Here is a 26,606-nt window from a genome sequence, read left to right as displayed (position 1 = left end):
TCCAAGCAGGGGCTGGACAGGAGGCCCTGGACCAAAGCTGCTTTGTTATTCCGTTAGCAACATCATCCACATCCATGAGATACTTCCACAATTAACCTGAGGGTCTACTGATGCACCACATCATCAAGGCTGCTACAGCACTCATGCCAAGAGGGCAATGTTCAGTTAACCCCTGGGACTCCCTAAAGCAGTGCCTTAATCCAGCCCCAGCTCCACAGGATTTCAGCCTCCCCCACCTCCACAAGTTCCCTGGCAGTCACATTTAAGGGCAGACCTGGATTTATTAACCAGGGGAACTCATGGGTTTTTCAGGCAAGAAGTTTTGGTCCATCTCACGGGTAGGTTTGTCAGCCAAGGTGTCTGACATGAATCTTGAGCTGTGGTAGAGGTTCACCTCCTCCTTGCTAGAGATAAGGAGATGACAGGAGAGGGTGGTTCGGGGGCTTTGCAGTCTTGTTTCTCTGACACGGATGAATAAGAGTGACTGAAAGACAGGTGCTGTGCAGTGCTGGACCCAGCTGCATATAAAAATATACTGTTCCATCCGTCTCCACATAATAAACACATTAAAAAGGAACAAGGTGTGTCTCTAACTGTCTCCAAGGCTTTACATGGGCCAAGTTGCTTTTTTTTTTTTTTTCCTTTTTACAACAAATGGAAGTAGAGCAGTGGGCTGGTTTCAGGGGAGAGAAAGGAGTGGGAGGCAGAATATCACATCCTATTTCCTCTTTTAAACACTTGGCAGGGGAGCGAACTTTCCATTCCCATCTGGCACAAGCAGACTAAACACAGGTTCCTTTCTGATAGCCATCTTCACTCTTCTGCTACCTTTTCCCATCAGTCTTCTGCAGGCAAAATGCAAACCCACACACTATTTAAAGGTACTCGAATTTAGGGAGTGTAACCAAACGATCCCTTTTAGTTACCTTCTTTCCGAGTCACTGAGCATCCAGCGCCAAGCCAAACAACAACCCAGTTAATCAACAGGCTCAGGACATGAAAGCAACTCCATTTCCTATTTGTGAATGCACAGATGTTGTTTATCTTGGATCCCCCATTGTTGGTCCCCCAAGGATTAAATCACAGACCTTTAGGTGGAGCATGAGTGATTGATTTTCTATTGAAGCAGCTCACAGCAAGACTTGGCCAGCCCCACTGCTGTACCATTCTCCTTCCCATCTCCCTAAGGATGGATCTCTCTGCTGGTCCAAGGGCTGTCCCCAGGAAACAGGGCATATTGTGGCACTTGGGAGCACTGGCTTCAGGAACACCCGCTGACGCAGAGCCGGGTTATCTCTGCAAGGACCTGCATCAGGCACACCCTCAGGATGGTGAGGCTGATAGCTCTCAAGACCCAGGCACTGGTAAGGTTGGGCCAACACCAGCACTGATAAAGGAGATCAGCTTCCTTGCAGACACAGACATGGGGCCTGACTGCTCTGCAGCTCTGTGTGCAGCCAGCCAGCCCCACCTTGCAAGCCCAGCATGGTTTTGGCCAGGTTGGGGAACACCATCTTTCAAGTGAGGTGCTGGTTTCGGTGTGGTGCAGTAGCTGGTATTGCTGTCCCTGGTCAGGCCTCTATCCCATCCCTTGCTCCCCAGCACTGCAGCTGAGCTGCAGGTTTTGACTGTGTCCTACAGACCCCAGGGAATCTACTGGCTCCATCTGTGAGCAGACTTGGCCTCCATGTGCCTTGTGGTGGTGAGACCCTGTGGCCCACAGTGAGGTGAGGATGATTCCTCCTTCATACAAACCAAGATGCTCTGAAGTTCCATGGACATTTGCCACCTGATGCCAGCTCTAGTCACCTTGTTCAGCCCTGGCAGAGGGGGCTGCTAGTTCTCTTGCCTGCTCCTGTAGCCTTTAATTTCAAGTGGAGAAGGCCGTCTTCATCTTTCCCAATGTCTGTCAAACTGCTACAGAGCCTGGCTGACATGGCCAGGGTGGCTGCAGGGGTGGCTGCATTATGGAAGCATTGGTGATGCTCATGCGCAGGGTCCCTGGAGCATTTTGAGAGGCTGTTTGTGGGATGAGTGCCACTTGCAGAATCGGTAGTGACTGCTTCCTTGGCTGTCAAATGCTCTTTTGGAGAGGGGGGAGCCATGGTGATAGTTTTCCATATTGCAGAAACACCCCTACTGCAAGACTAAACTGGTGATGGCTGAGGCTGTGTTTGGAGACACCTTCCCACCCACAAACCCTCTGGTGCCTCTGCCTACTAAAAGGGAGTCCCCTCCACAAATCCGGCACGCAGGCTTGCTCCGCGGCTGCGAAACGCTGAGCAGCTCCTCATACGGCGTGATTCGTCCCCCTGCCCCATACCGAGCACAGGCGGCGACATGCACCCACCGGGGCCGGGCTGCGGCCGCTCCCCGCAGAGCCCGCGGTGCGGGGATGCTGCAGGGCCGGGCGCTCCCGGCAGAGAGCGTGTCCCGCACACGGCGTGAGCGCAGGCGGCATCGCGGAGGAGGAGGAGGAGGAGGAGGAGGAGGAGGAGGAGGAGGAGGGGGCGGAGAGCCGTGTACCCAGACCTCGGCAGCCAGCCGCTTTCCCTGATCCCCAGGGCTGCAGGTGAAGCTCTAGAGTGCCTGATGCCGATCCAGAATGACTCGGAGAACTGGGCGAGCATCAGCTCGTGCCGTCAGTGCAGTTCTGGAGGCAATCTCCACCTAATATGCTTTCTGCAGGAAAGGTTTCAGTGCTCAGGTTTCAGTGGCAGGTGGGGGAGCCGTTCCCACTTACGGGCACAGGGTGGGAATGGGGACACTGGATAACCTCAGCAACTGGGAGGGGTGGAGCAAAGGGAGTGGGTTTTCCCCTGGTGCAATTTCACTGAAGTCCATAGAGGTAGAGGTAGGTGAGCAGAGAATTTATCCCTTCTTTAGTGGCATGACTGAGCTGTCTGACTACAATTTTTCAACACTAGCGACAGATTAAAGACAAAGTCCATCCCATCCCCTTCGAGTTGGCCAGAGCATGAAGCTGCCAAAGGACAGCAGTCACTGGGCCACTTCTTACCATGGGAAGAACCCAGAATAATGCAAAATGAACTGCAGTGACTCTTGCTGGGGGGCTTGCTGGGAGAAGGGCTTACGTAGTGAAGGCTGTGTCCCACCCCCATATCTATAACTCTATGGGATGTGATGAGCTGGGCCCAGGGTCCTTTCTCTGCTGCTTTGGGCATGGTACTAGTGGTGGGTGAGGGGAAGAGGAACCATCCTACTACATGGTTATTCTGAGTAGTGGGTCATGAAGCAGGGAGCAAGATGTCTCACTGGGAGTGGGAACATGAGTCCCTGCTGGGGCCAGGTTGCTCTCTTTGGAAAGGGAGGGAAAAGCTGCTGCTGAATAGGTGCAGGACTACAGAGCTGAGCTAATTTAGGTATTCATTCCTTGAGTCCCCAAAGAAGCAATTAGTGCATCGATCCCCATCTTAGCGAGCTCTCGGGGCAGAAGGCAAAAGGATAACTAGCCTCTGCTCTTAAGTAGGAAGCTGAGGATTCTATGGGATTACTTCTTGCTCCTTGACAGATGTAGGTCCTATTAGGTCAGAGTTAAGGTCAATGATGATCTGATTTAATAGGCACCAGGAAGAAACTTTCATCTAGTTGGGGATGGGACAGGCTAATGTCCACATGGGACTGTGCTGGCTCTTGCACACCTGTGCACATGCAAGAGAGAGTGTGGAGACAAGCACTGTCAAGACCTGTGTGGTCAGAGTCCCTCTCTCTTGTGCCCTGAGCCTGAACCTACCACAAACCCAGAGGATGTCTTTGAGGAGCCAGATCAACCAGCACATCCTGGTTCAAGTTGCCCTCTGCCTCCCATCTGCTGTGTGGCCATGGTTCTTCCTAAGTCTGACTTTTATCCAACAAGAAGTGGAGCTTGGGGCTCAGTGCTGGGTGAGCAACAAACCTGCTGACTTCAGTACTAAACTTTCAGCACTGATTTTCTGTCCTTGGTCCTTTCAACACTTCTTAACAAAGCTAACCCTGCTGGGGAAACTCCTGGGGGCTGCCATGCACCCACCGGTTCAGCCTCTCCCATGCTTTGTGGTGGGGACACAGTGGTTTACCTGCACTTACAGCAGACAAAGTTAGAGCATTGGCTCAGTTCTGTTTGGACAGATGTGTCTGACATCGATAATGTTAGTCCTCTATGGTGCAAAAATAGTATTACTGGTGTAAAAGCTGCTTTGTGCTATGATAGCAGCAGTTACAGCCTTAATTACAACACCAGAGCCAAAGAAGTACAACAGCACAGATGAGATATTACAGAAGCAATAAATTTCCCCAGTCAGCTCCTGTGTTTTGGTGCCTTCTTCATGCTTGAATTTACATGCTTTCTCATTCCCTCTCAGGCAGGAGACTCTCTGCTGTATTCCTCAGGTTGCCACTGTCTCCTTGATGCTTGCAAGAGATGTGCCAGAAACTGGGAAGGGCTGGTGTTGCCTCTAGGGTCAACTCTTCTCAGGGAACTACTCACCTGACCAACAGATTAAAAAAGGGAAATAAATACCAATGTTTAAAAAAAATATACTCTGTTAAAAAAACCCCACCCAAAACAACCTGTTAATAAATAAAACCCTAGCATAATGAAAAGGGGAAATGCAGTGATTCAGTAAAGGATTCAATTTTTTAAATGAAAATATCTTCCATACACCGATTCCAGCCAAAAGACATTTCTGTTCCTTTGACAGAATATAAATATTAATCCAGACACTCTTTGTTCTTAATGTGTCCTTTTGTATTGGCATGATCTGGAGCCGCACTGAGAGCTCACATCTCCTGCTGGCTTCCTTGTGGATGCTGGGTCATCAGTACAACTCCAGAGCAGTCCAGCAAGGACACATTCTCCTACCCTGAACATAGGGCTCTGCTGCTCGTCCATGCTGTTTCAGAGTAGGTCTCCTGTGAGGGCTGTCAGGATTCAGCAGACTGATGGAGAGGATGAGTCCTTTCGCAGGAACCTGAAGGAGGTGCTGGTGAGACACCTAAGCCATGGGGGCATTCCATCAAACCCCCTTCTCTGGGGTTTTTGAGGCCAATTCTCTGCTGCTTTGTGGACTTTACCTTATTGCAAAATGGCTCTGAAACTCTGCCCCTCTGGTGGGAGAAGTGGGCAAGAGAGGGTAGGCCAGTGAAGAGTCATGGAGACAGCCCCAAGTGACAGACATACCTGGAAAGCTTGCAGGCTATGTGGGCACATGTCCTAGGCAGGGTTGGGTGAAACAAGGACCAGGCACTGGGTGAAACACTGGCCAGGGTGGACATGGGGCTCACGAGTGTGCTATGTCTGGCAACGGAGAAGAAAAGTGCAGAAACAAGGGTCATCATATTTTAGGTTTCTTGAGACATAAACGTAAAATGTCCTCTGTCCTTTCCTCCTCTCTATCACTGGCCCCTCCATTCTCCTATTTGTTACCTACAGCACCTGTTACCATGAAAGGAAAGGCTCCTATTCAGAAAAGTCCTTAAGTACAAATTTAACTATCAGGACAAGCTTAAGGGCTTTGCTGAATGGGGCCTGCAGAGCTGGATGGAAACCTGCTGAGCCACCCCAAGCCAGCCTCACCGGGGGGCTGCAGACTCAGCTCCAGCACAGCCCCTTCCTTCCTGGGGTCAGTGTAAAATAAAACCAGAGGCAACCTTGCAAAAGCAGATTCAATTCCCAGTCCCTTAGCAGCCCATCCAGGTCCTTAAGATCAAACCCCTCTGCCCTGCCAGCTGTACCTATTCTTCTTGCTTTTCAACACAGGGTACAAATCCCATTTTTTCTCTCTGACTCCTATACCCTCTCACAACTAGGCACACAGGGCAAGATGGACACATGCACATTGACTGGCCCTTTCTTCTCAATCACCATCTGAAAGTCACTGAGAAATGTGATGCTATGTGGAAAGTGGCTGGAAAGAATGACACCGTGAGAGCCTATTTTTTCCTAAGGAAATAAATAGACCATGCACCACAAGCACGGAGAGGAGAGGGTTTGTGCCAGGTCATGCACAGGTAGGGCCATACAGGGACAGCCCAGAGTTTGTTTGAGCTGTAGTCACTGCCTTTTAGGAAGATTTTGCTGGGCAGAGGCACATGGGACATTCTCTGGTGGCGCCACCAAGGTGGCAGGCTGGAGATGGCAGTGGTTTCAACCTGTCTGTAGCATCCCTGAGCATGCAAACTATTTGCAAGGGGCCTGTGAAACATGGGGGAGCAAACCAAACTACTGCATGCTGCACAGCCACTCCAATGTGTGCAGGTACACAGAGGAGGCTGACCACCTCTCAGCTGAGGAGGGGGGGCTTTAATCTCTCAGGTGCTGGTGGGATGTCAGGCGAACCAGAGCTCGAGGCCTGACACAGTTGCGGCGATGGCCTGGATTCAACTATTTCAAAGGGCACTGGACGGTCAAGTCAAGCCCCAAATTTAAATTTGTTAAAATAACTTTTTGCAAAACGTTATGATGGAGAGAAATGTTTCCATGGTTTTTGTTTTTAAATTCCAAGTGGGAAGAGTTTATTTTTTCACTAGGAAACTTTCCCCGTAGGATTCGCAGCACTGGCCGGGAGACAAGAACCAGCGAGTTCCGCTCCTGAACAGAGGTGACCCTAAGGGTGACCCTGTGCTGGTCACTTTGCCTCGTGCAGCCTCACTTACCCCCTTGGATAAGGGAAGTGGCAACATGCATGGCTGCAGAGGGGCTGGGATTCCAGAATGGCTGGCTATCATGTGGTCAGCCCGTGTGGCCATTGGATCTAAATCCAGACGAGTAGTGCCTTATATTGGAGGTAAATGCAATGAAAACTTACGTTACAGGCAGGTTAGGGAAAAACAAGGGGAAATGACTGCCCAGCAGTTTTGTTTCTCCTTGCCTCTGCTCATGCACAAGTGTCTTCAGTGGGGATAGTGATGCTCTGTCCTTCACCATCATACTGCTCCTGCTAGATTGCTGCTGATTCGTAACGTGCAAGTGAATGGCTGTTACCACTTGTTTGTCCTCTGTTAGTTTATACTGTCCTGAAAAACAAAATATTATAGAGAGTTATAAAATTAACTGAAGGCAATAAAACAGGCATGAGGGCTCATCTGGTTTCAATCAGCTCAGTGCCCTGGAAAGCAGTCTACCCCAGCTGAGAGCCCAAGTGCTGCTGCTCCTGCCCGCAGGTAACTGGCTAGTCCAAAGCGTTTAATGCAAAAACAGACAGCACTGAAACAGGGATCTGGTGAGCACTTGAGATGAGAAAAGAAGTGGAAATTAAGGCAGGCTGAGCTCCATTTACTAGAACTCACTGAAAGTAAAAGAAAAAATATGCCAATTTGAAGTGCTTGTATTTTGCTCCCATCACGGAAGCAGAGAAAGAGCACAGGGATTCATTCTCATTTGCAATAAAATACTTTGAGCTGATCCCATTTTGTTCTCTACTCCCATGTACTGTGCCATGGTTGTGGGGTCACAGATGGCAGGAAACTCCTCTTGCCTTGCCCCCTGAGAGGAGTGAGGATTTGGCATTTTAGGATCTGGGGTGTAATGAAAACTGATTGCTTGGACATGTGGATTTCTAAGGTGGCAGCTCAGCAGCTCAAGGGTTAGTGGGGCTCCCTCACTTTAAGCCCATACATTGATATAAAGGTTTATCTACGAGAGAAAACTCCTTCTTAGCAAGGTAGGAGCTGCAGGTGGGTACAACAGCCCCTCCTGCTCTGCCTCTGTAGCCCCAGCTTTTCGTACCTGGCTGGGGCAAGTAAAGCAGGAGGAGGCACAGTGTATAGTACAACTCCCCTGCATGAAGAACACCTCCCGTCCCTGGGATATCTGAACACCTCCAGCAAGACTTCCCTCAAGGAGTGGCCAAAGGTGCAGTGTTCCTGGTACACACCCCACCCACTAAACATTACACTTGTCAGGCTGGGGGGGTTGAGCCACCCCTGATCCAGCGAAGCAGCCAAGCGCGGTTGATGGAAATCACAGGAGGTGTGCCTTTGCTTTCAAAAGGACTATTAACGTGCTTATGGTTAATCACACAAATAAATCTCCCAGTGGCTTAGAGCCAAAGTGAGCAATAAAAGCACCGATCCCCAGGCCTCCCGATGGGAATTGGCCAGGGCCAGGGCCGATGTTCTCACCAAGTTGCTGGGAAGTAATCTGTGTACTCAGCACATAGACACCCAGGAATTTTGTTCGATGTCATCCCTCCAAGCACCCCCTAAAAGGCTGTTATCTAGGTAGAAACTCGAAACTATCTGCCCATGCCAGCTGGGATAGCAAGGCAGGCGTCCAGAGGACACAGGCAAAGGGTTGATCTGAGCTGCTTTTTCTCAGTGGTGGCTGCAGGAGCCATGGAGGATGGATGGATGGGAAAGTGAGCCCTGCTCCTGTTCCTTGGTCTCCTTCAGGGGTTCAGATGTACCAAAAATTAGGTATTTAAAGGAATGTGCCTTTCAAGGAGGGAAAAACCTTGAACCTCAGGCTCTGCTCAGTGTAGAAAGGCGTTTGGAGAGATAACTTAGTGCCTGGTGCAAGAGAGACTCGGGGCATGGGGGTTTTTCACTGGCTTTTATTTTGTACAGTCGACACCAGGAAATCCACGGCAGGTGTGTGTATGTCTGAGGGAGACAGGCAGGCTTACTTCTCATGAAACACCCCAGGGAACTGAGCTATGGCCCCATCCACGTCCCACATTTCATCTGGACATGGTGGGAGTTGAAGGCATTTGGGGCAGGTTGCAAAACTAATTTTAAGAGACCTGCCTGAAGCAGCGCCCTGTCTCTCTCCTTCTCCCAGTCCCAGTACCACCAGGCACTGCCTTGGACTGTTCAGCTTCAAAAAAATCTTTTATAAGTCAAGTCTTTGTGTTCTCTTAGTGCAGAAATCAGCAAAGACAGTAAATGTGAGTTTATGTGTCCCAGGGGATGTGGCAGGGAGATGGGGTCCCTGCGGACAGGGCAGCAAAACACAGAGAAGCTGCTTCCTCAGAACTTAGGAAACTTGACTATTTTCTTACTCCTCTCCTTGGCTCCAAACCTCATTATCAGGAGGCTCAAGGCAGGCAAAAGGACTGCGTGCACCGAGTCCAACCTGCTGCCTCCCTCCCCTTAACCTTGTGGAAGGTTACTGATGACCCTTTGCACCCACCTGAATTTCCATTCATCTGCAGAGGCTCAATCAACTCCTTGTGATTCATTTTAATCTGGCACAAAGCAGCAGCTTGCTGAAGCCTCATGTGAAACACCCACATACGCTCACATTATATAATATGAATTTAAGGAGATTAAATTATCCGGTCTGAGGAAACACATGCACGTATGTATGTACACATCTATACACAGTCTGGGGGGTGGCCGAGTGGAGCTGAGGGCTTTGCCTTCAGAAACACTGAACTTGTGCTTTTTAGCACTTAAATAATGGGGCAAATAGTGTGTGTATGTCTGCGTACAGACACGTGTATGAAGCACAGCAGCAGCTGTACGTTCTGCATGTGAAGGAAACAAGAGAAGCGTTTGTGTGCTTGGCTATCCACTTTGTTGGCAAAGCCTGAGCAGCAGCATGGAGCAACAGGTGGAATGCAAATAGTCCATGCACTAAACTTCACCTGTCAGTGTGTGGCAAGATACTGCTCAGTGGGAAAGTAAACAGAGGGTAGAACTGTCCCCAAAAGCCCTGAGCATCTCTCATCAGCCTTGGAGGGCCTGGCCCATCCTGTGGCCAAGCACCCTGTCCTGCAGGTATCTGCCTCAGGGTACAGCCCATCTCTCAGGAGGCTGCATGGGCACCAGCAGCAGATCGATGCACACAGTCAGGGCACACGCTGGGTTTGGGTTCTGGGGCCCAAAGATGGGTTTTACCTTCCAGAAGTTTCATGTTGGGAGGGGAAGGCAGGAAATGTGCTTCACCTACAGCTGCCCACGGTGCTTTTGCGCTTCCCTGGCGGCAAACAGATTTGCCTCCCTCTCCTCCTATGCCTTCCAGTCGTTGATTCACATTGTTTTCCTAAACACAGCTCGGCCTCGTGAAGCTGCTCGCTCCCTTTACTCCAGCTGGCGGTGTGGGGCACGGAAGGTGCGCGCAGGGCCGGGGCTGGGCGGCCGCTGCCGCTCCCCTGGCATGTGCCGGAGAGCTCTGGCTGCGCCCCCAGCCCCTCGCCATCACCACCATGAATGCGGTGGATTTGGAACCCCCGTCGTGAGACACAGACCAGGACCTGGCCCCGGCGCGGGCGACGCTCGGGGTGGTGCCGGTGCTGGGGGGTCCGCAGCGCACTTCGGACCGGGCTGAAACAGCGGGAACGCGCCTCTCCTCTCCTCACCGGGCCGGGGTCTCCACCGTCACCCACTCGGGACTCGGGGACACCGGGACACGGGGACAGCGGGACGCGGGCGGGCGCGCGCACCCCCGCACCTCCCCCCGCAGGCGGCGCGCGCCGAAGCCATTCATGAAAAAATTGACGTCAGGTGGGTGGGCGGGGCCCGGGCCCGGGCCACGCCCCCCGGGGCCATTTAAGGCGTCGCGGCGGCGGGCGTGGGGCTCAGAGCGGCGGCGGCGGAGTTGTGGCAGCGGCCCGTCAGTCCCGGACAGCGACGCGCGTCGTCCCGCCTCGTCCCGCACTGTCCTGCAGCGCCCGTGCCGTGCCTGGGTGCCCCTCCCGCCACCCCGCGCCCGGGGCTGCCTCCGCCGGGACTTCATGTCTGTGCTGTGCCCCCTGCCCTGGTGAGTGGGCACTTCCCGCGTGGGGTGGGCGGGGGGATGGCGGCTCTGCTGCTGTGGTCGGGGGGCTCTTGAAGCGAAGCCGCTGCGTGTCTGCCGGAGCTTCGGCCGCCTCCCCTGTCCCGGGAGGAGGCGATGCAACGTGGGGCCCCGGGGCAGGATTTAGGGAAAGCGGAGGGAGGGAGGCCGGTGGCGGCGGTGCACACGCCGGGAGGTGCGAGCGGGCCGGTAGCGGGATGAGCCGCGATAGGGGGAACTGCGAACTGTGGGAGTTCACTTCACTTTCTCGCACTGGAAGCGCCATCGAGGCTGTAAAAGCCGGGCTGGAATTGGCGCCGCTCTCTCCGCTGGTGTGGAAGTCCCCGAGGTTGTAAAATAAGTCAGCGGGAGCTAAAGCACACCGGCTCGAACAATAAAAAAAAAAAATATATATATATAAAAAAACTAATTAAAAAAAAAAAACCCAAACCAAAACCCCCAGCGCTTGCACTTTACTGTGGTTTTTTACTTTCTCCCCCTCGGGGGGCAGAGCTGAAGGAAGCGGAGTTAAAAGCGAAGCGCTGCCGCTGGAGCCTCCCCGGGTGTGCTTGAGCTGGGCTCCTGTGGGGAGAGTCAGGGAGGTGCTCCCAGGGCATTGGATATAGCTCCGGCTTACGAGGTACTGAGCTTTTTCCGCTGCCTTCCAAGGGGGGGCAGGAAGGAAGGGACCAGAAATAGACTGCCTACAACCTCTGCTGCTCGCTTCGCTTTCCCGATGCCGTTTGAACCTTGCTCAGTCCTCCCGGAGCCCCTCAGATCACTGGAATGCTGTCTTTTGTTTCTAGCTCTGATTATCTGAGATCCGCTGAAATGACTGAAGTGATGATGAACACCCCAGCTATGGATGAGATCGGGCTAAGCCCCCGCAAGGATGGGCTGTCGTATCAGGTAAGTGCTTTGCTGACTGCTGAGGCATTAATCCCGTGTGGAATTGCCTGGGCTGGACTGTACATTTGGTCTAATGTACCTTTCTATAGCCTGACCTAATAGTAGGTCTTGCTCTAGTGAGAACTAGTCAACAGACTGGAATGTTTGCTTGGCAGGAGATGGTTGTCTAAAATATCACTCGATATCAGAGCGGGTTGGCAGAAGACTTGGTTGCTTTTGAAGTGATTGAGCCCCCACTCATTCAACATTCCTGGGTCTCTGGGAGACAGGGAGATTGATTAAAGAAGGATTCATGCCACTCACTGGGCTGAGAGGACTCTTGAGATCTTTTTAAGACAGCATACAATTGACCTGCTGAGAGCAGGAGGATGCTGGCTATATGGCATCTACATCTGTTTGATCTGTTTCTTGGTTTTCCTGACTGACATGCCCATTTGAGAGGATTAACAGCCCTCTGTAAGCTACAGTAAGGCCAGAGACAACCTAAACGAGCCTTGAAATGTCACTGAAGATATAAGTGATACCTGAGGGCACGAGCTGCATTCATTCTGAAAGGTCTGAACAATGTAGTTAGCTGTTAGCCTCTAGATCAATGACTGGGGTGAAGAGATGGTCTTCAACCAGCTCAAGCCTCAATATCCCTTTCATTTCCTAGCTTATAGTTAATCAAAGTGCAAGTTATGCATCTTAGCCTACTAGTTCCATGGTTTCCTACGCTTCCAGGAGACTTGTTGATGAAATCTAACACAGATGCTGAATGCTTGCAGATGACCTGCACCTGGTCTGTGCACTGGGTGACTCTTACCAGCAGATCCAGATGCAGGGTTCGTCCTTTGCAGATGTTACACAACCTGCACAGAGGCAGTTGCTCTAAGTGTGCATCCAAATGAGGTGTGCTGCTCTATGTTTGCATATTTATGTCTGAAAAATGAGCTACAAGGCAGCAGCAGTTCACTGAAGCATGAAATCAACTGAACTTTGGGCCATGGCTGAGGCCTCCAGCAGAAGGCAAAGCTATATGGAGAAAAAGGGGATGCGTTGCTTTTTTTTAGTCAAAATTCTGGCTCTGGATTGTGCATGATGTTTGGTTATAGCTGTGCTGTGCTTCAGTGCTTGAGTTAGTGGGAAGCACGCAGCCTCTTTCCTCTTTTACAGTGGGAATGCACAGGAATGAGAGAGGTTGTAAACCTGAAGCAATCAAACTTACCTCTGTGGGATGTTAGGTCATCTTTATGGGTCACCTTTTGAAGAGGCTTAACCCAGTCATGTCAAAGGCCTCTATTTACCTATCCAAATTTCCAGTGAGAGGCAAGATCTAGGTGCCCTGCTTGTTCTCATGATTGCTTCAGCAAGGTTTTTTCCCCAAGTGCTAATGACCTTGATAAGTCTGTTTGGGCCAACTGGGGAACAGGCCTGTTTGGTTTTGAGTGGATCATCTGAACTGGAAGGTGCATGAGTCATAAATGCTGACTATTCATATCTATACGGGGTTCTTGCATCCTAGATCTCTACTCTTTAGTGGTCTAGTCACAGATAACTTTTATCAAATTCCTGCAAGAGCTGGGAACTTCACCTTGATGTGAAACACACTGATGGCACCAAGAGCTGAGGTGTTGAAATGGAAGATCCTTAGGGCAGTAGGAGTGTGTGGGCTGTGTATGAGGTCTGCCTCTAAATCAGGTTCGTGTAAAGAGGATTGGAGAGTAGAATCCAACCTTCCTTCTCTGGCTCCTAGGCTGGGAATGTCACAGTGTAAGTCAAGGTAAGTTGAAAGCATCCTTAAAGGGTTGAAAACTCGAGTGAGAACAGCAAGGGCAAATCTGATGTAAATAGCACCATGGACTCTTTGTTCTGCCTCAGACTTTGTGCCTCATCTTGCTGATGGTGAGAGTTTGGTACATGGAAAATTGTATGCTAGTCTGAGGACTATAGTGCAATAACTTAAAACCAGACAGGACTAATGGAGCATGACTGCTCCTACACTGAGGCTTGTTGTTCTAAGCTGCAACATCTTCCTCCACTCATCTGCAGTGTCAGTGTAACAGCCCTTGACTGGCTACAAGAGGCAAAAAATAGAAAAGTGTAGCCAGAACCAGGAGAGGCAAGGCTTTAGCTTCAAAAATTTCTCTTGTTCCTTTATTAGAACTTGTATTTATTTTACTACAGAGATGACCTCAAACTGAGGTTCAAAATGCCCCCCTTCGGTCTCTGTAGAGCAGGGACTGCCTGGGAATTGGTCTGTAGGATGCTGTGAGACTGGGAGCTGCTTCTGCCATAGGCAGACATGAAACTGTCTGGACCAGAGGAGGTGGTACAGCAGCTTTGCTAGAACTGTAAAGCCCATCAATATCTGCTGCAGACAGACTTGTCCTACCAAGAGTACTGTTTCATAGTATTTTTGCCTTTACTTGGAAGTAAACTGAGGAAACAAGCTCTACCCTGAGTATAAACTTCAGCAATCCCATTCCCCTGTCCCGTGGAGTTCACTGAACTTCAGGGCTCCCGTCTGTCTTGCTGGTTATGAAGCGAACTTGTGTTGTTGACTTTTTCCTTCTGCTTGCTTCACCCTCATGCCTCTGCTCATGCCCTGGACTGTCTGTCAGTCCTAGACATCAAAGGTGTGCGCTCCTCTCACTGCTGAAGCTTCCTGGCCTTTGCTGGGCTGGCCATTACTGCTCTTTAAGCAATGGTATGAAAAGTCAGACTGCAAAACTAATACCAGTGTTAACTGAGTTGCCTGCACAGGCTTGAGTAACTTGTACAATTCCATTTGCAAAACATGCTTTCTCAGTGTAGGAATGCCTTTTTCCCAGTTAATGCACAAAATGCTTGTAAGCTTATGTGCTGATTTCAAAATCTTTCTCGGTAAGACAGCTCTTATTACTGTATTTGTGACAGAAAGCTGCTCTCTGAGCCCCCTGAAGATGGTTGAGCCAACAGATTTCAAGGGACTGAGCAGAAGTGAATGGTGAATTTGGGGCATGAGTCTCAGAACAGGGCAGCATAGACAAAACAGAAGATGTGACTGAAGAGATGATGTCATGCTGGGTCTTGTGCCTGCAGTGAGGAGCTATTTCTGGATCTTTAATAGATGTCCCATAATTCCCAAGGGACTTACTAAACAAAAAACTCGTTGAAATGCAGCTGAAGGCTCAAGATGCCCCTGCTACAAACAGATGTGCCTATGGAGGGCTTCATGCACTTCCTGCCTGGCAGTCTCCAGCGAGCCAGGTCTTTTTTGCTGCCAGCCGGAGCTAATGTACCATTTGCTATTTTCCAGCCCCTAGAAATACCCGTTCTTTGAAGAGCCTCGTCAGCACTCTGCCAGCTTGTCCTCTGCTGCCGTCTCGCAGCAGCACGAACAATGCCACTGAAACTGAGGCTGAATTAATCATTTCTTGGAGCTCTTGTCAAAACAGTGCCTTGACCTGAATCCTGCCTTGCTTCTTGGAAGTGGAGCGGGGTCTGAGCACAACTGAAAATACATTAATACCCAAAGTGTGTGTTTTGAGCAAATTCTGAGTTGAGTGTGCTGCTTTGCTGCAGACTGTCTGTCTGGCTGACTCGCTGGTCCTGTGGGACTTTAGGCTCCCTTTTAGGAAATTGGCCTGTGGAGGCTGAGCTTGCCTCATGCCATCAGCTGGGGTTTGGTTGTCATGGGGAGCTTGAGCTCTTTAAGTCATGATCGCATCATGCCGGGATCTGTCTGGGTTAATCACAGCCACAGCTAGCTGTGAATCACGTCAGAGTGGCTGAATCTGGGTAAATAGGCTTAACATTCCATTCAGGGTCTATGGAAAAAGCTTGGTGTCATGGAAGTCATTTTTGGTGAGTGTAACACCTCTTCACCAGCACTGGGGAAGCACTTACTTTCCCAGGGAGCTGTGGTGGTTGGTCAGTGCTGACAGGCTTGAGCTGTGTCTGCTGGATCCCTCCAATTAAGCTGGGAGACCAATGCATTGCTGACCCTAGGGCTGATGGCTTAGTGGAAATTGAACTTCCTCTGTAATTGTCTTGTTTTCTTGTGAGGTGCTTCATGTCTCTGCAGCCTTGATTTGTGCAGGGGAAGTCCTGCATCACAACTGGTGCTTGCTGCTGGGGAAGGTCTTGAGACTGGGCTGCAAAAAGGTGATCATAGCAAGCATGATTACTAGACAAGACTGGTAGGCTGAGTCAGTGCTTATTCCAGGGTCTGGGACCTTGAATGAAGACAGGAGCAGGATATGGGGTAAACAGATCCAAAACTAATCATGTTTGCAGCTCTGCTATGCACAAAACTGTTCCACTGAGACCCAACCTGAAGACCGCAGCTAATCGGAACACCTCAGTGTGTGTTTTTTCCTCCCTCCTTTGCTACCTTGTTACTTCGTTGGAAAATTATTAGATGTATGAAGTTTCCTTGACACCATCCCCCAAGATAGGGCAGTATGTCTGTCGCTGAAGAATTATCATAGCTCATCAACCTGAGTCACGGGCTGCTGTGTGAACACTTGATGGAGCTCAGTTTTGAGTCATGACTACTGTGTGAATAAATGTATGTATTGTAGCTGGAAAAGTCCTCCAGAGAGGACACAGAGAGATGGCTTAAATATTTCCTGAAATGAGCTTGTCATGCTTCTCAATGGCAGTACAGTTTTGCTTTAAAAGCTTAAATGATGGTTTGGGATTTGGAATATTGGCTTGATACTGCTGAAGAGGCACAAAATTCAGCTTTGTAGTACTGGGAGGATGAGTGATGTGTACATTGGGGTGCATGCTGTACCTGAAGTGGTATGTCTGCCAGTACAGACTTTTCAGTCTTGTATAGTTCTACTGCAATGAAACAAAGCTTTCCCCCAAAACAGTAACTTAATTTGGAAAGATCTTATTGCCTTAGTCTCCCTGTAATACAATTTAAATAGTTTTCAGCCCCATGGGAGGGGAGACAAGCATTTTAACTATGGGTGTTGGTATGGAGTACACATGTGGAAGTTGTTTTGAATTTACAAGTGTCACTTGGATTATGGTAGTGCTGAGCTAATCCTCTTAATTGTCTGACATCTCTCCTGCTTTTGGTGTTTCTCCATCCCTGTGAATGCTGAGAGAGGGTTTGAGCCTCCCCAGGGCAATGAAAACTTTCCATTCTTGTTGCCAAGACTTCATTCAAGGAGAGTAGAGCTAGATCATCTGAAACAGAGACAAACATGATCTTCCTAAAATCATTTCAAGTTTTTTTTCAAGTTCTGCTTTTTCCTGCCCTTTCTAGCTGCAAGGCAAGAGTTTGGTCAATTTGTATGTGATCTGGATTGGTTCTTGAAGAGAGCAGTTCCCCAAACGTAATCTGGAGTGGCCTGTGAAAACCAGTCTTGCTGTTAGTGAGCTTTGTTGAGTAGGGTAAGAAGATACATACATGTCCTCTGTGGGCTGGTGTTGGATGGGTCTTTCCATGGGCCAGGAGTTGGGCCTCAGCAACAGAGGGAGGCTCTGCAGAAGTGGTTGCAGCCCCTCATGCAGTATCATGCAAGTGAAGGGTAGGAAGATACCTTTCAGTTGCTGCTAAATTTGATTTTAGACAGCCATCACAACCAGTTGGTGGTTGTCACTTGTCCCCCCCCACCAAGTGACCAGGTCAGCCAAGAGAAGGCATCTGCCTCAGCTGTGTGCAAGGTGATGAATGAGAGGGAGAAGCTAACCCATGCCTGTCTTGCTCTTTAGGTGGTGGGGAGGTGCAGAGTCTTCCTCCCACGCACCTGAGCTGAGTAGTGTGACTAGAAAGGCTTGAAGGCAGGTTTTGCTGTCCTGGCTCCTGTGCCACAGAGTGCAGAGCTCCCAGGTCAGAGCTGAGCCGCTGTATTCCCAGCGTGGACCTTGCTGCAAATTTGGAGAGTTTTTTTTTCTTTCCATTGTCTAAATCTGGAGTGGGACCAGATTAGGCATATGGAACCAACAAATGTAGCATGACACTGCTGGAGTGGGACAGGAGAGAGCTGATGCTTCCCTATGTTTTTTTATAAAGAGTGAGTGGGGAGGCTGGTTGGGGTAACTTTTCCACCCATCTTTCCCAGATGTACAATTACTCTTAATCTGCAGCCCTTTTTTCTCAGGTCCCTGTGCTTGGCCTGCTGTTGCCCTGGCTGTCACATTGAAGGAAATCTGCCTTTCTGTACTTTTTCCATTGAATGTCCACACCCCTTCAAAGGGCAGTTGCAACATCTCCCTTCATGCTGCCTCAACGATTAAAAAGCATGACTTAGTGGAAAAAATCCTGACCTTCTTGGGTTCGGCCTGTCCTGCAGCTGTTTGAGATAAGATTGTGCTAGGAGGTTTTTTTATTAAAAAAGCTGCACACCACATTTTGCGGATATTTGTTTGTAAGGAAATGACTGCTACTTAGTTTCTGGAAAAAAAATCTGTCAGGCTATTTTCAAAGAAATTGCTCCAATTTGACCTAATGTGCTTAAAATAATAGCAGCCAAAGGTTAGTTTAATTATTATACTGCTATTTTTCTTGCATAGGAGACTATTTTCATGATATTATCAGCTTATGTAACCTCCTGAACCACACTTTTTTTTTCCATTGCAACCTTCTAAACCGTGTAATGTCAAGGGTACTTTTTTCCTATCCTGAGTTTAGATAATGAGTTGATGCTTAGGAGTCACTGCCTGTACTTCCAGTAATGCACCGTGTGCCCGAAACTGCCTTTGTTTGCCTAAGCAGAAGCCACAAAGTTCCAAGGAACAGTTGCAGTCTCACTTGTGCCAGGAGTGACTAATAGCAAGTAGCTCACACTGCAGTGCCCAGGTTGATTGTGACCATGTTTGAGGACCTCACCTGCTCTTGTGCACCTGAAGAGCATGTGGGTGGTGGGCGCTGAGGTGGGAGCTGGACTCTTGCACCGCTGTCCCCGGGACCAGATGAATGTTTGCAAACAGCCCCTGATTTGTTCATTGCCTTCTGTTACCTCGCCTGACTTTGCATTAAGTAGCAGCCTGATGGCTGTCTCAGGTTGGCAGTCTGGTTGCCACAAAGCTTAGCGTGCAAGGCAGAAATGAGGCTGCATAGCAGAAGACTGAATATTGCCAAGGAGGGAATGGTGCAGTTAGAAGTTGCTAAGTCAAAGAATGAGTTGATAGGATGTTATTTAGTTTTTTGTGGCCAGGGCATCCCAAGGTGGTGGATACCCACGTGATTGGCACAAGGAGAATGACGCTTCATGGTTAATGCTCAGGGCTGCTGGACGGGGAGCCTGCTTTTGTAACTGGAACCACAAAGATCAAAGCACATCTCGCTCTCAAGCTGAGGCTGAGGCTGGCAGCGCTGCTCCCTGCAAAGATGCTCTTGTGACTTTCTTGAATGCAGACAGTGTTCAAAGGAAAGTACAGCCACCTGAGTTCTCACCCCGTCTGTAGCCTCAAGGGGAAAATGCATTTTGTCGTTATCTTCTTTGGGGCGTTTAAATGCAACTGTAATGTGAAATGGGCACTCTGATAAAATTGTTTGAAATAACAGGTGGTAATTGTTTAATGAGGGCATCCGATGTGGCAAGTGGCTTTTGTCACCCAGCATTTCCCTTCTGGGAGAGCTGGAGTTTAGCTGTTCCCCTAGTAAGTTACCTATAAGTAATACCACCTTTTCTGTTCACATTGCAATCTAGTCATGCAAAGCTTCTGCTAACGCTTCACCAGCAGTCTTTCCTGTACCCACATTTCACCTCAGTTCCTAGTAGGATCAAAGTGTGCATCCAAGTGGCATTACCACCAAATATGGGCCTTGGTGCTTCTGCAGTGCATGAGCTTTTGCATCCATGTGGCAAGCTATGGATGGGAGGAGATGGATAAGGTCTGTGCACCTTGAGAGGCTGGAGAGAAGGGAGTCCTCCTATTCCTTGCATCAGAAATATGGTACATAACTGCTGGGTATGTCACAGGTACCTCATTCCTGAAGAAATATGGTCCAGTAGCCAGCCCTTCCATACAATGAGTGTGTCTTCCTGCTGAGTTTCACTACTCGTGTATGGTAGCTGTAGCCTGCAGAATGCTGCCAAAATTATCTCTAAAATGCAGCTGAGCTGCTGTTTCAGGCTGGCACTGTGGCCCTGGAGTGATACCAGACACAGACCCTTGCTGCAAGGGTCTGGACCACTCTAGCCCTGGGTTGCCATGTGCCTCCTCCTTTCCAGCAGCAGAGCCTGGAGAACGAGCCCTGTTCTCATATGCAGCTTGACCAGCAGCAGGAAATGAGATCTCAGAGTCTCTGATCAAGATAGCTCAGTGTGCAAACTCAAGAGCATTAATGCAAAAGCAGGGCTGGGGGAGTGGGGCGTTTGGATAAACATCCAAAAGGGCAGATACCTATTTGCTGAGCACTATCCAAGCAAGCGCGTGCTTTGGAAGCCTCTTGGGCAGTGCTCATTTCCATTACTTGGAGACTTGAAAAGGTTACTTACAAGTGCAAGAGTATTCCCATCACTCCGTGGTTGACTCTGTGTCCAGACTAGTCTGCCCTGAGGACCTGAGTGTCTTGAGTTGGGTTTTGGCTAAGACTGTTTGAATGCAGCCCCTCTCACAGACTGCTCCTTGGCTCTTTCAGATCTTCCCTGATCCCTCGGACTTCGATCGTTACTGTAAGCTGAAGGACCGTCTGCCCTCGATCGTGGTGGAGCCGACGGAGGGCGATGTGGAGAGCGGTGAGCTGAGATGGCCGCCCGAAGAGTTCCTCGTGCAGGAGGAGGACGAGGAAGAGGAGGAAGAAAACTGTGAAGACGCAAAGAAGGACAACAAGGAGCAATAAATGGCATCTGAGGAAAGGCAAGGGACTGCACCCTTCTGAAGGAAGAGCCACACTTTTTTTGAAAGTCTTTTTAAAAAGACAAGTTCAATTTTGCACCTGCGAGATCTTAGTTTTTTTGTATTCTCTGTATCGAGAACTGAAGCCCTCGGTGTCACCAGACCTCCTGAGGAAGGAAGGAAGTAACGCAGAGAAATGTTTGCTGTTCTCAAGATCATTATCTGTATTTTTCCGAGGCGGAGGCAGCAGTGAAATTCCAAGCACATGGCAGAGGGTGACCACCCGAGGACTGCTGGAGGGGGGAGCTCGGGGAGGGGGAGGAAAGTTGGCGATGGCAGCGTTTGGCTGGGAGCTGCCTCTGGCTAAAAGCATGAGAACAGAGCCGTAATATCTCAGATTTGCCTTTCTTACAGCTTCCATTTTGTGTGTTTTGGGGGGCGGAAGGGTGTCCATAGCGAAGCATGGCTAAATGCTCTAGTGACAAGGGGCCTGTAGCTCTCCCCGGTTTGGCACCTCCTAGGGTAAGGTGAGTGTCCATAAGAGTAGTTCGGTTTCTTGCTCTCGCTGTTGAGCCTGTTTCCCAGCCACTTTTCCCAAAGCTATTTTCTCCCCCTGTTTGCCTTTAGACTCTTACATGCTGAACAGCTGTATTTGCAGGATAATGTTAGGCTGCTGCTTGTCATCTCTACTGCGATGCCCTAGTTTATCTTGCAGGTGAGGTTAGCGTGAGGTGATGCTAAAGGTGCTTCTGTCTGCAGCAAGAGCTCATGTAGGTTTGAACACCTCAGATTTTTCTCTCCTATTTGCTGAGGCTGCTGTGGTTGGTCTCATGTCATATGGCACCCAAAGGAGGTGGAGACTTATGCCTCCTTACCTTGGTGTCCTTAAGGTTGTAGGGTTTCATGTCTCTTAACTAGCTGGTCAGTGGGCTTGCGAGGGTTGGGGTGGGGTTGGGGGGGGTCTCCTCCGGCTTTGCACTGCAGGGCCTCCTCAGTGCAGGACAGGCTGGTAGCGGGGTGTGTTGTGGGGCTGCCAGACCCGGAGATCATCCAAAGACGAAACACCGGATCTAGTGTGGATCACCAGTGGGGGTTGTAGGAGGGGTCTCTTGGGAGAGGATTAGTCTGGGTGTCCTGAGACAAGATGTGTTTCTGCTTCTTAGCAAGGGTGAAACATTCATGGTTTTTTAATGAAGTGCAGACTGTCTTGTGAAGTCTGTGGTTGTGTCCTCTTCACCATATCCTGCCTCAAGGAGAAGTCATTGCCTCCATTTGAGGAGAAGGCCAGTCTGCTGCCAGACAGGGTAACCTGCTGCTTTCCTAGAAAGGGATGATCTTGCATCTTTGGGGACCAGCTCTGGAGCCAGTGGTCTTGGGATAGGACAAGAACAGTTACCACCTAAACCAAATCTGGGGTCATGGAAGAGAAAAAAATGTCAAGGCCTTAACCAAACTTCCATAATAATCCCAATGCCACCCCCCTTTGCTTATGACTCGTTCCATTTTTAAAATCTATTTGGACGTGTGTGTATTTGTATTTTTAATACCTCATGAGTAGTTAAACGCTGGTGGGGTTTGGGAACCGCTTTTAACATATTGGCAGGATTGTTTTAGTCTTGTCTTGCTTGTGTTTAAACATAATGGCAATAATTTATCAGCTCTGTGTAACTGTTTTGGACAGATCGGAGTTTGGAGATGAGTTAGCACAAAGCAGGAGAAATTCAGTGTTCCTACACTGTGGCTGGTCTCTGGTCCAGCCACGCAGACCCAGTTATACACACTCCCTGCCCACCTTGGTGGATGGCTGATCACTGAATGGTCATGATGTGGTGATACCATTTTCTCTAGTGATGGATTCAGCTGTTGTATCTGTAACACTTGTTCTAGTCTTGCTGTCTTACTGGAATGAGCTTGTACACCTGCATACCAGCCAGTTGTCTTATTTCTAAGTGTTACTCTCTATTGGTCTCTACCATCTGTACCACCAAGTCAAAGCTGTATATCAAAGATATTACTATGTGGGCAGCAGTGAGATGGCAATCCTTGGACTTCAGACCTGCTGTTTGCCCTAAAGACTTGCATATTTCTGTCTGCATCCTTTTTTTGGAAGTATTGTGTATATTTCTATTTGTTGTTGAACGTATCTAAAGAACAAAGCACTCCAGTAAAACTCCTCCTGTTGTATGATATACATTCTATATTTCTGTAATTCTTTTTTGAGCCTCAGGGAGAAGCTAGCATTTTTTTCAAACTACATTTTTGTCACTGTGACAGTTGTAAATAAAGTTTGAAAATGCTTTCCAAACATACTGGCTTTGTTTTTACTGCCAGAGTGGGTTGGGATGGTTAACATTCCGGATCATGGCCAGTCCTTGTGTTTCAGATCTTAGGTGTGCTGACTTGCAAGGCTAATGCCAGTATCTGAAGAGGCTCATGTCTGTCAGCTGAGGCTCTTCTGTGAGCCTGGAGATGCTGTTTTCATGCATGTGGCTGCCCTCAGATCATGCCTTATGGCATTGTAAACCTGATTGACTTAGAATGAGGGGCAGCATGTTTGCCTTCCATCTTCCTGTGGCTGCTTATTGCTGTGTGAAAGGCTGCAGCAAACTGCTGCTCCAGCTTATTTGGTCCTTAAAAAAAAATCTGTATTTATATCTGTAATCTACATCTACCCCCTTACCTAACCTTACAGAGCATGAAGTAATGGAGAGTGGAAACTATTCATAGCTGCTGTTAGTCATGTTCCTTGTGCATGCTCTTACCCTTCCCTGAGCAACAAGCACGAAGGTAAGTCTTGCCTTGCTGTGGGATGTTGGGGTCTCAGCTGAGCTGCCCAGGGCTGTCTTATTTGGCCATTGCAGGTCTAGAGGTCAACTCTTCTTGAGTACTTGGTTGTATCTTGTCACACACTGATGGCTGTGTGCTATGGTCTGTGGTGCTGCTGGAGGAAATGGCATTTGAATGTGATTCTGAACTTGTTTGGTAGCAAGGCAGTGCTCAGGGTATAGAAATCTGACCACGCCAGGATTCAGTAATTAAAATTGTGTACTTAATGGGATTAAATTTTCCACTAAAACCATGTGATAAGAAGCAAACACCCTGGAATACCCATATATTTAAGATACATGGATAGAAGTTCCTGTGATTTGGCAGGTAACACTCTAATCTTACCTATGCAAACAAGCTCAGCTTGAGGCTAGTGTGTTGTGTTTACATGAGACTGGTTTAAATACACTAATGACTATTAGATTTAATGCTTGAACTGAGGGCATGGTCAATGTGAGCCCTACAGTTTAAAGATGAATTGTATTGGGCTCAGCCCTCATGGATGATTTACGCCATGGAAACAAATGCAGTATTGAGCCTTGCCTTTCCTTTTCTTCAGTCAACGTCTAGCTAAGGTGCCTTGATTTCTTCTTTTCTGTGGGCATGGAGCTACTTGCCTTGTAGAAGCTGCTGCAGCATTTCTAAGATGAAGTCCTGGTCTGAAATCAGTGATGTTCACTCTTGCCCAAGAACGTTTCAGTTTAAAATCCAGCACTGGTTAGGGAAACTGCAAATGTATTGAACTTGTCTGCTACTTCAACGTGCTTCACACAAACAGGTTTTTCAGGCTTGTGTCACAAAGGAGCCACTCACTTTGTTTCCTGATGCATCATGCTATTTTGGGGCCAGACCAGAAGATTTGGCCTCTCATCTGGGCTTGCTCTGCCGGGGGTCTGCTTTGTATCAGCCTGGAGCAGTGCTGGTGGGAAGGGGGCTCTTTTCTGCTCCTTGGCTCCAGCTGTTGTAGTCAACTTGCATCATCAAATGAAAATGAGCTTGCTGCTGAATGGGTGAGCCTGAATTGTCCCGAAACATTGGTGGATGGCATAAGGACCTCTCTTTGCACATGGAGCAATGTTTCTTCTGGCTCTCATTTAAACGTGAGGCATTTGTCCTCCCCAAAGCTTTGCCCTGTAGTTGAAACTTGTGACACAGCAAGCTGTGCGCTGCTGTTCTGCTTAGTTCAGCCTATATTCACTTTCCCAAAAACTTCATTTGTAGTGTTCACTGTGTACCCACTTCTGTTTGGCTTCATCAGAGCACACGGTAACTTGAAACACACTGTGCAGATGAACTGTTGGCATCTGATTTTGCCTGTGTTTGGGTGCAGATGAAAAATTTTTGCTCTGTGGGAGTGCAAAGATAATTCACCATCAGCATTCCATGTGGGGAGCAGCCCCCCTAGGAAACAGCTCCCCTTGGTACAGGTCAAAGTCCTGCTCTGGTGTAAGCACACTCTACCATTGCAAGCAACGGGAGAAGCTGAATTGTCTTCCAGGTGAGCTGTCTCCTTCCAATTTTAGTCCCTGTAGGAAGTTCCCAGCAGCTGAGGACATGGAATTTCATCCCTGTGATGTTGATCTGCTTTGAGATACCTTGAAGCACAATCAAAACTAAAACAAAATCTCTCAAATCTATTCACCTGGAACAAACTAAGGCATGCAAGGAGCAACACGTAATGCACATGCTCTGAGCTCTCAAAAAGCGATCCTGGGCACAAAGCATCTCCACATAAACAAGAGGAATTACTATCCCTAAATCCTTGCTTGAGAAGAAAAGCTCTGGGTGATTCATGGTTCAAGTGATGCCTTTTCACTTATGTTTGGACATGAAGGCAAAGATCTGGGTCTGGACCAGGGAGAAGCACAGCAGAGTTCAATTATGCACCAGCCCACTGCCCCCAGGGTTGGTGGATCTCTGTCGATGCCTCTTCTCCCTCCAGCAGCACCTTGCGAGTGCGTGTCCACACGTCCTGCTGCAAGGCTGTTGCTGCGTGTTTCAGGGTCCCCTGGTGAAAAGCTGGATTAAAGGCTAGGTGGGGGCAAGTGGGTGGCACTGTGGCATGTTTAAGGTTTCTTTGCCTGGGTGTGCTCAGGCATGAGTGGAACGTGCTGGGGCTCCCTGAAGCGTGCAAAAGTGTGGGGCATCCCTTGAGCCTGGGCTCATCAGCAGCTCTCCCAGAGGTGGGCAGTGCCAGTTGCACAGTGGCATTGGATTTTCAGCCACTTGGATTAAAAAGGTGTCACTTTTCTACATCTGCAGTGATCATCTACCTGCAGAAAGGGTTGTGCAAGCCTGGATGGAGACTGGCTTTGCTGAACTAAGCTCAAACCTGTCCTAACAAAAATGGAAGCTTACGAGCGGTTTATTTAGCAGGGGGAGGGAAGAGGCTTCATGCCCAACACCTACAGAGGAACTGAGTGCAGAAACCTGCTTTACCCAGGAAACGCCTGGAACTGGTGGTAGTGGTGTGTGTGTGGACATAGTGAGGAGCAGGGCTGGAGAGAAAAGCAACTGCTGCCAAGCAAGGAAGGACACGATGGGTGGCTGCTGCCCTGGGGCAGGAAGGGAAGGAGGATGGGATGGGGTTGTAAGGTGTGACAGTGGGGAGCTGCTCTGCCAAAGGTCCTTTGTGGCTCCATGGTTTCATGCCTGAAGGAGTGGATGTGCAGCCAGGACGTACAGTGGGGTGCCCATTGCCCTCATCAGCGCCCAACATTTGGTCAGTGCAAGTTCACTTGGAGGAAGGGATGAGCAGGGCTCGGTTTTGTCATGCTGTGCTGATGGTCCCAGCATGAGCTGAAAGCCTGGGGTAGCAGGCTGGTGCAGTTTGGTTGCCAGAACTGGAAACAGAGCAGCTGGGGAAGAGTTTCAGAGCCTGAAAATGTCTTCAAGCACAACGAGTCATAACCCTTGCTAGTGAAACAGCATCAACAGAAACTACTTTGGTGGGGCTGGAGCATGGATAATACACTGACGAGGCTCTGGAACATCCCAGAAGTTGTGGGTCATTGCTTCCTGGGGCTAGTGGGAAGGCGTGGGAGATAAATTGGTCTTCACACTGTGGGAGAGAGCACCAGCCTTTATCCCCTGGTCCCACCTTCCCTATAGCGACTAAAAGGGGAAGGAGTGGGTTCAAGGCAAGAAAAGTAATTTTTGTTGTTGTTGTTTCAAATCAGGCTTTTTCCTGTCAATGAACGTTTTCTCCCAAACCATGTTATCAACTCCATGAGAGTTGTCTTGTGCCTTTTCTACATTAAAGCAAAAAAATTTGAGCTCTGTGCTTGGAGTCAGAGACCTGTATATTGCCCACCAAAGGCAGCAAAGATAAAGTGGCTGGGGGGCCAAGGAAACAGAGCCTGGAGGGGTGAGCCCCTGCCCATCACAA

The 26,606-nt window shown here is 49.2% G+C and overlaps 1 protein-coding gene across 1 annotated transcript; it reads left to right on the top strand.

Annotated features, from left to right (window-relative positions):
• The first annotated feature begins 10,513 nt into the window (after positions 1 to 10,513).
• Positions 10,514 to 22,697, top strand: LBH (LBH regulator of WNT signaling pathway). Its single transcript, XM_051783613.1, has 3 exons — positions 10,514 to 10,702; positions 11,524 to 11,626; positions 20,196 to 22,697. Exons 1-3 carry the CDS (start codon positions 10,677 to 10,679, stop codon positions 20,394 to 20,396), a joined length of 330 nt encoding a protein of 109 aa, XP_051639573.1. The 5' UTR covers positions 10,514 to 10,676; the 3' UTR covers positions 20,397 to 22,697.
• The last annotated feature ends 3,909 nt before the right edge of the window (positions 22,698 to 26,606 follow it).

This window comes from Manacus candei, unplaced genomic scaffold, assembly GCF_025592945.1.
Source record: "Manacus candei isolate 608988 ecotype Guabito, Panama unplaced genomic scaffold, ASM2559294v1 h1tg000017l, whole genome shotgun sequence".
Lineage (NCBI taxonomy): Eukaryota > Metazoa > Chordata > Aves > Passeriformes > Pipridae > Manacus > Manacus candei.
The sequence above is the reverse complement of the archived record's forward strand: the minus strand, read 5'-3'. Positions and strand labels throughout refer to the sequence as shown.

Bases quoted from the DNA above. Each gene is read 5' to 3' on its own strand.
- LBH (XM_051783613.1), top strand. From the start codon at position 10,677: ATGTCTGTGCTGTGCCCCCTGCCCTG. The intron at 10,703-11,523 runs GTGAGTGGGCAC...TTTTGTTTCTAG, and splicing joins GTGCTGTGCCCCCTGCCCTG to CTCTGATTATCTGAGATCCG. The intron at 11,627-20,195 runs GTAAGTGCTTTG...TGGCTCTTTCAG, and splicing joins AGGATGGGCTGTCGTATCAG to ATCTTCCCTGATCCCTCGGA.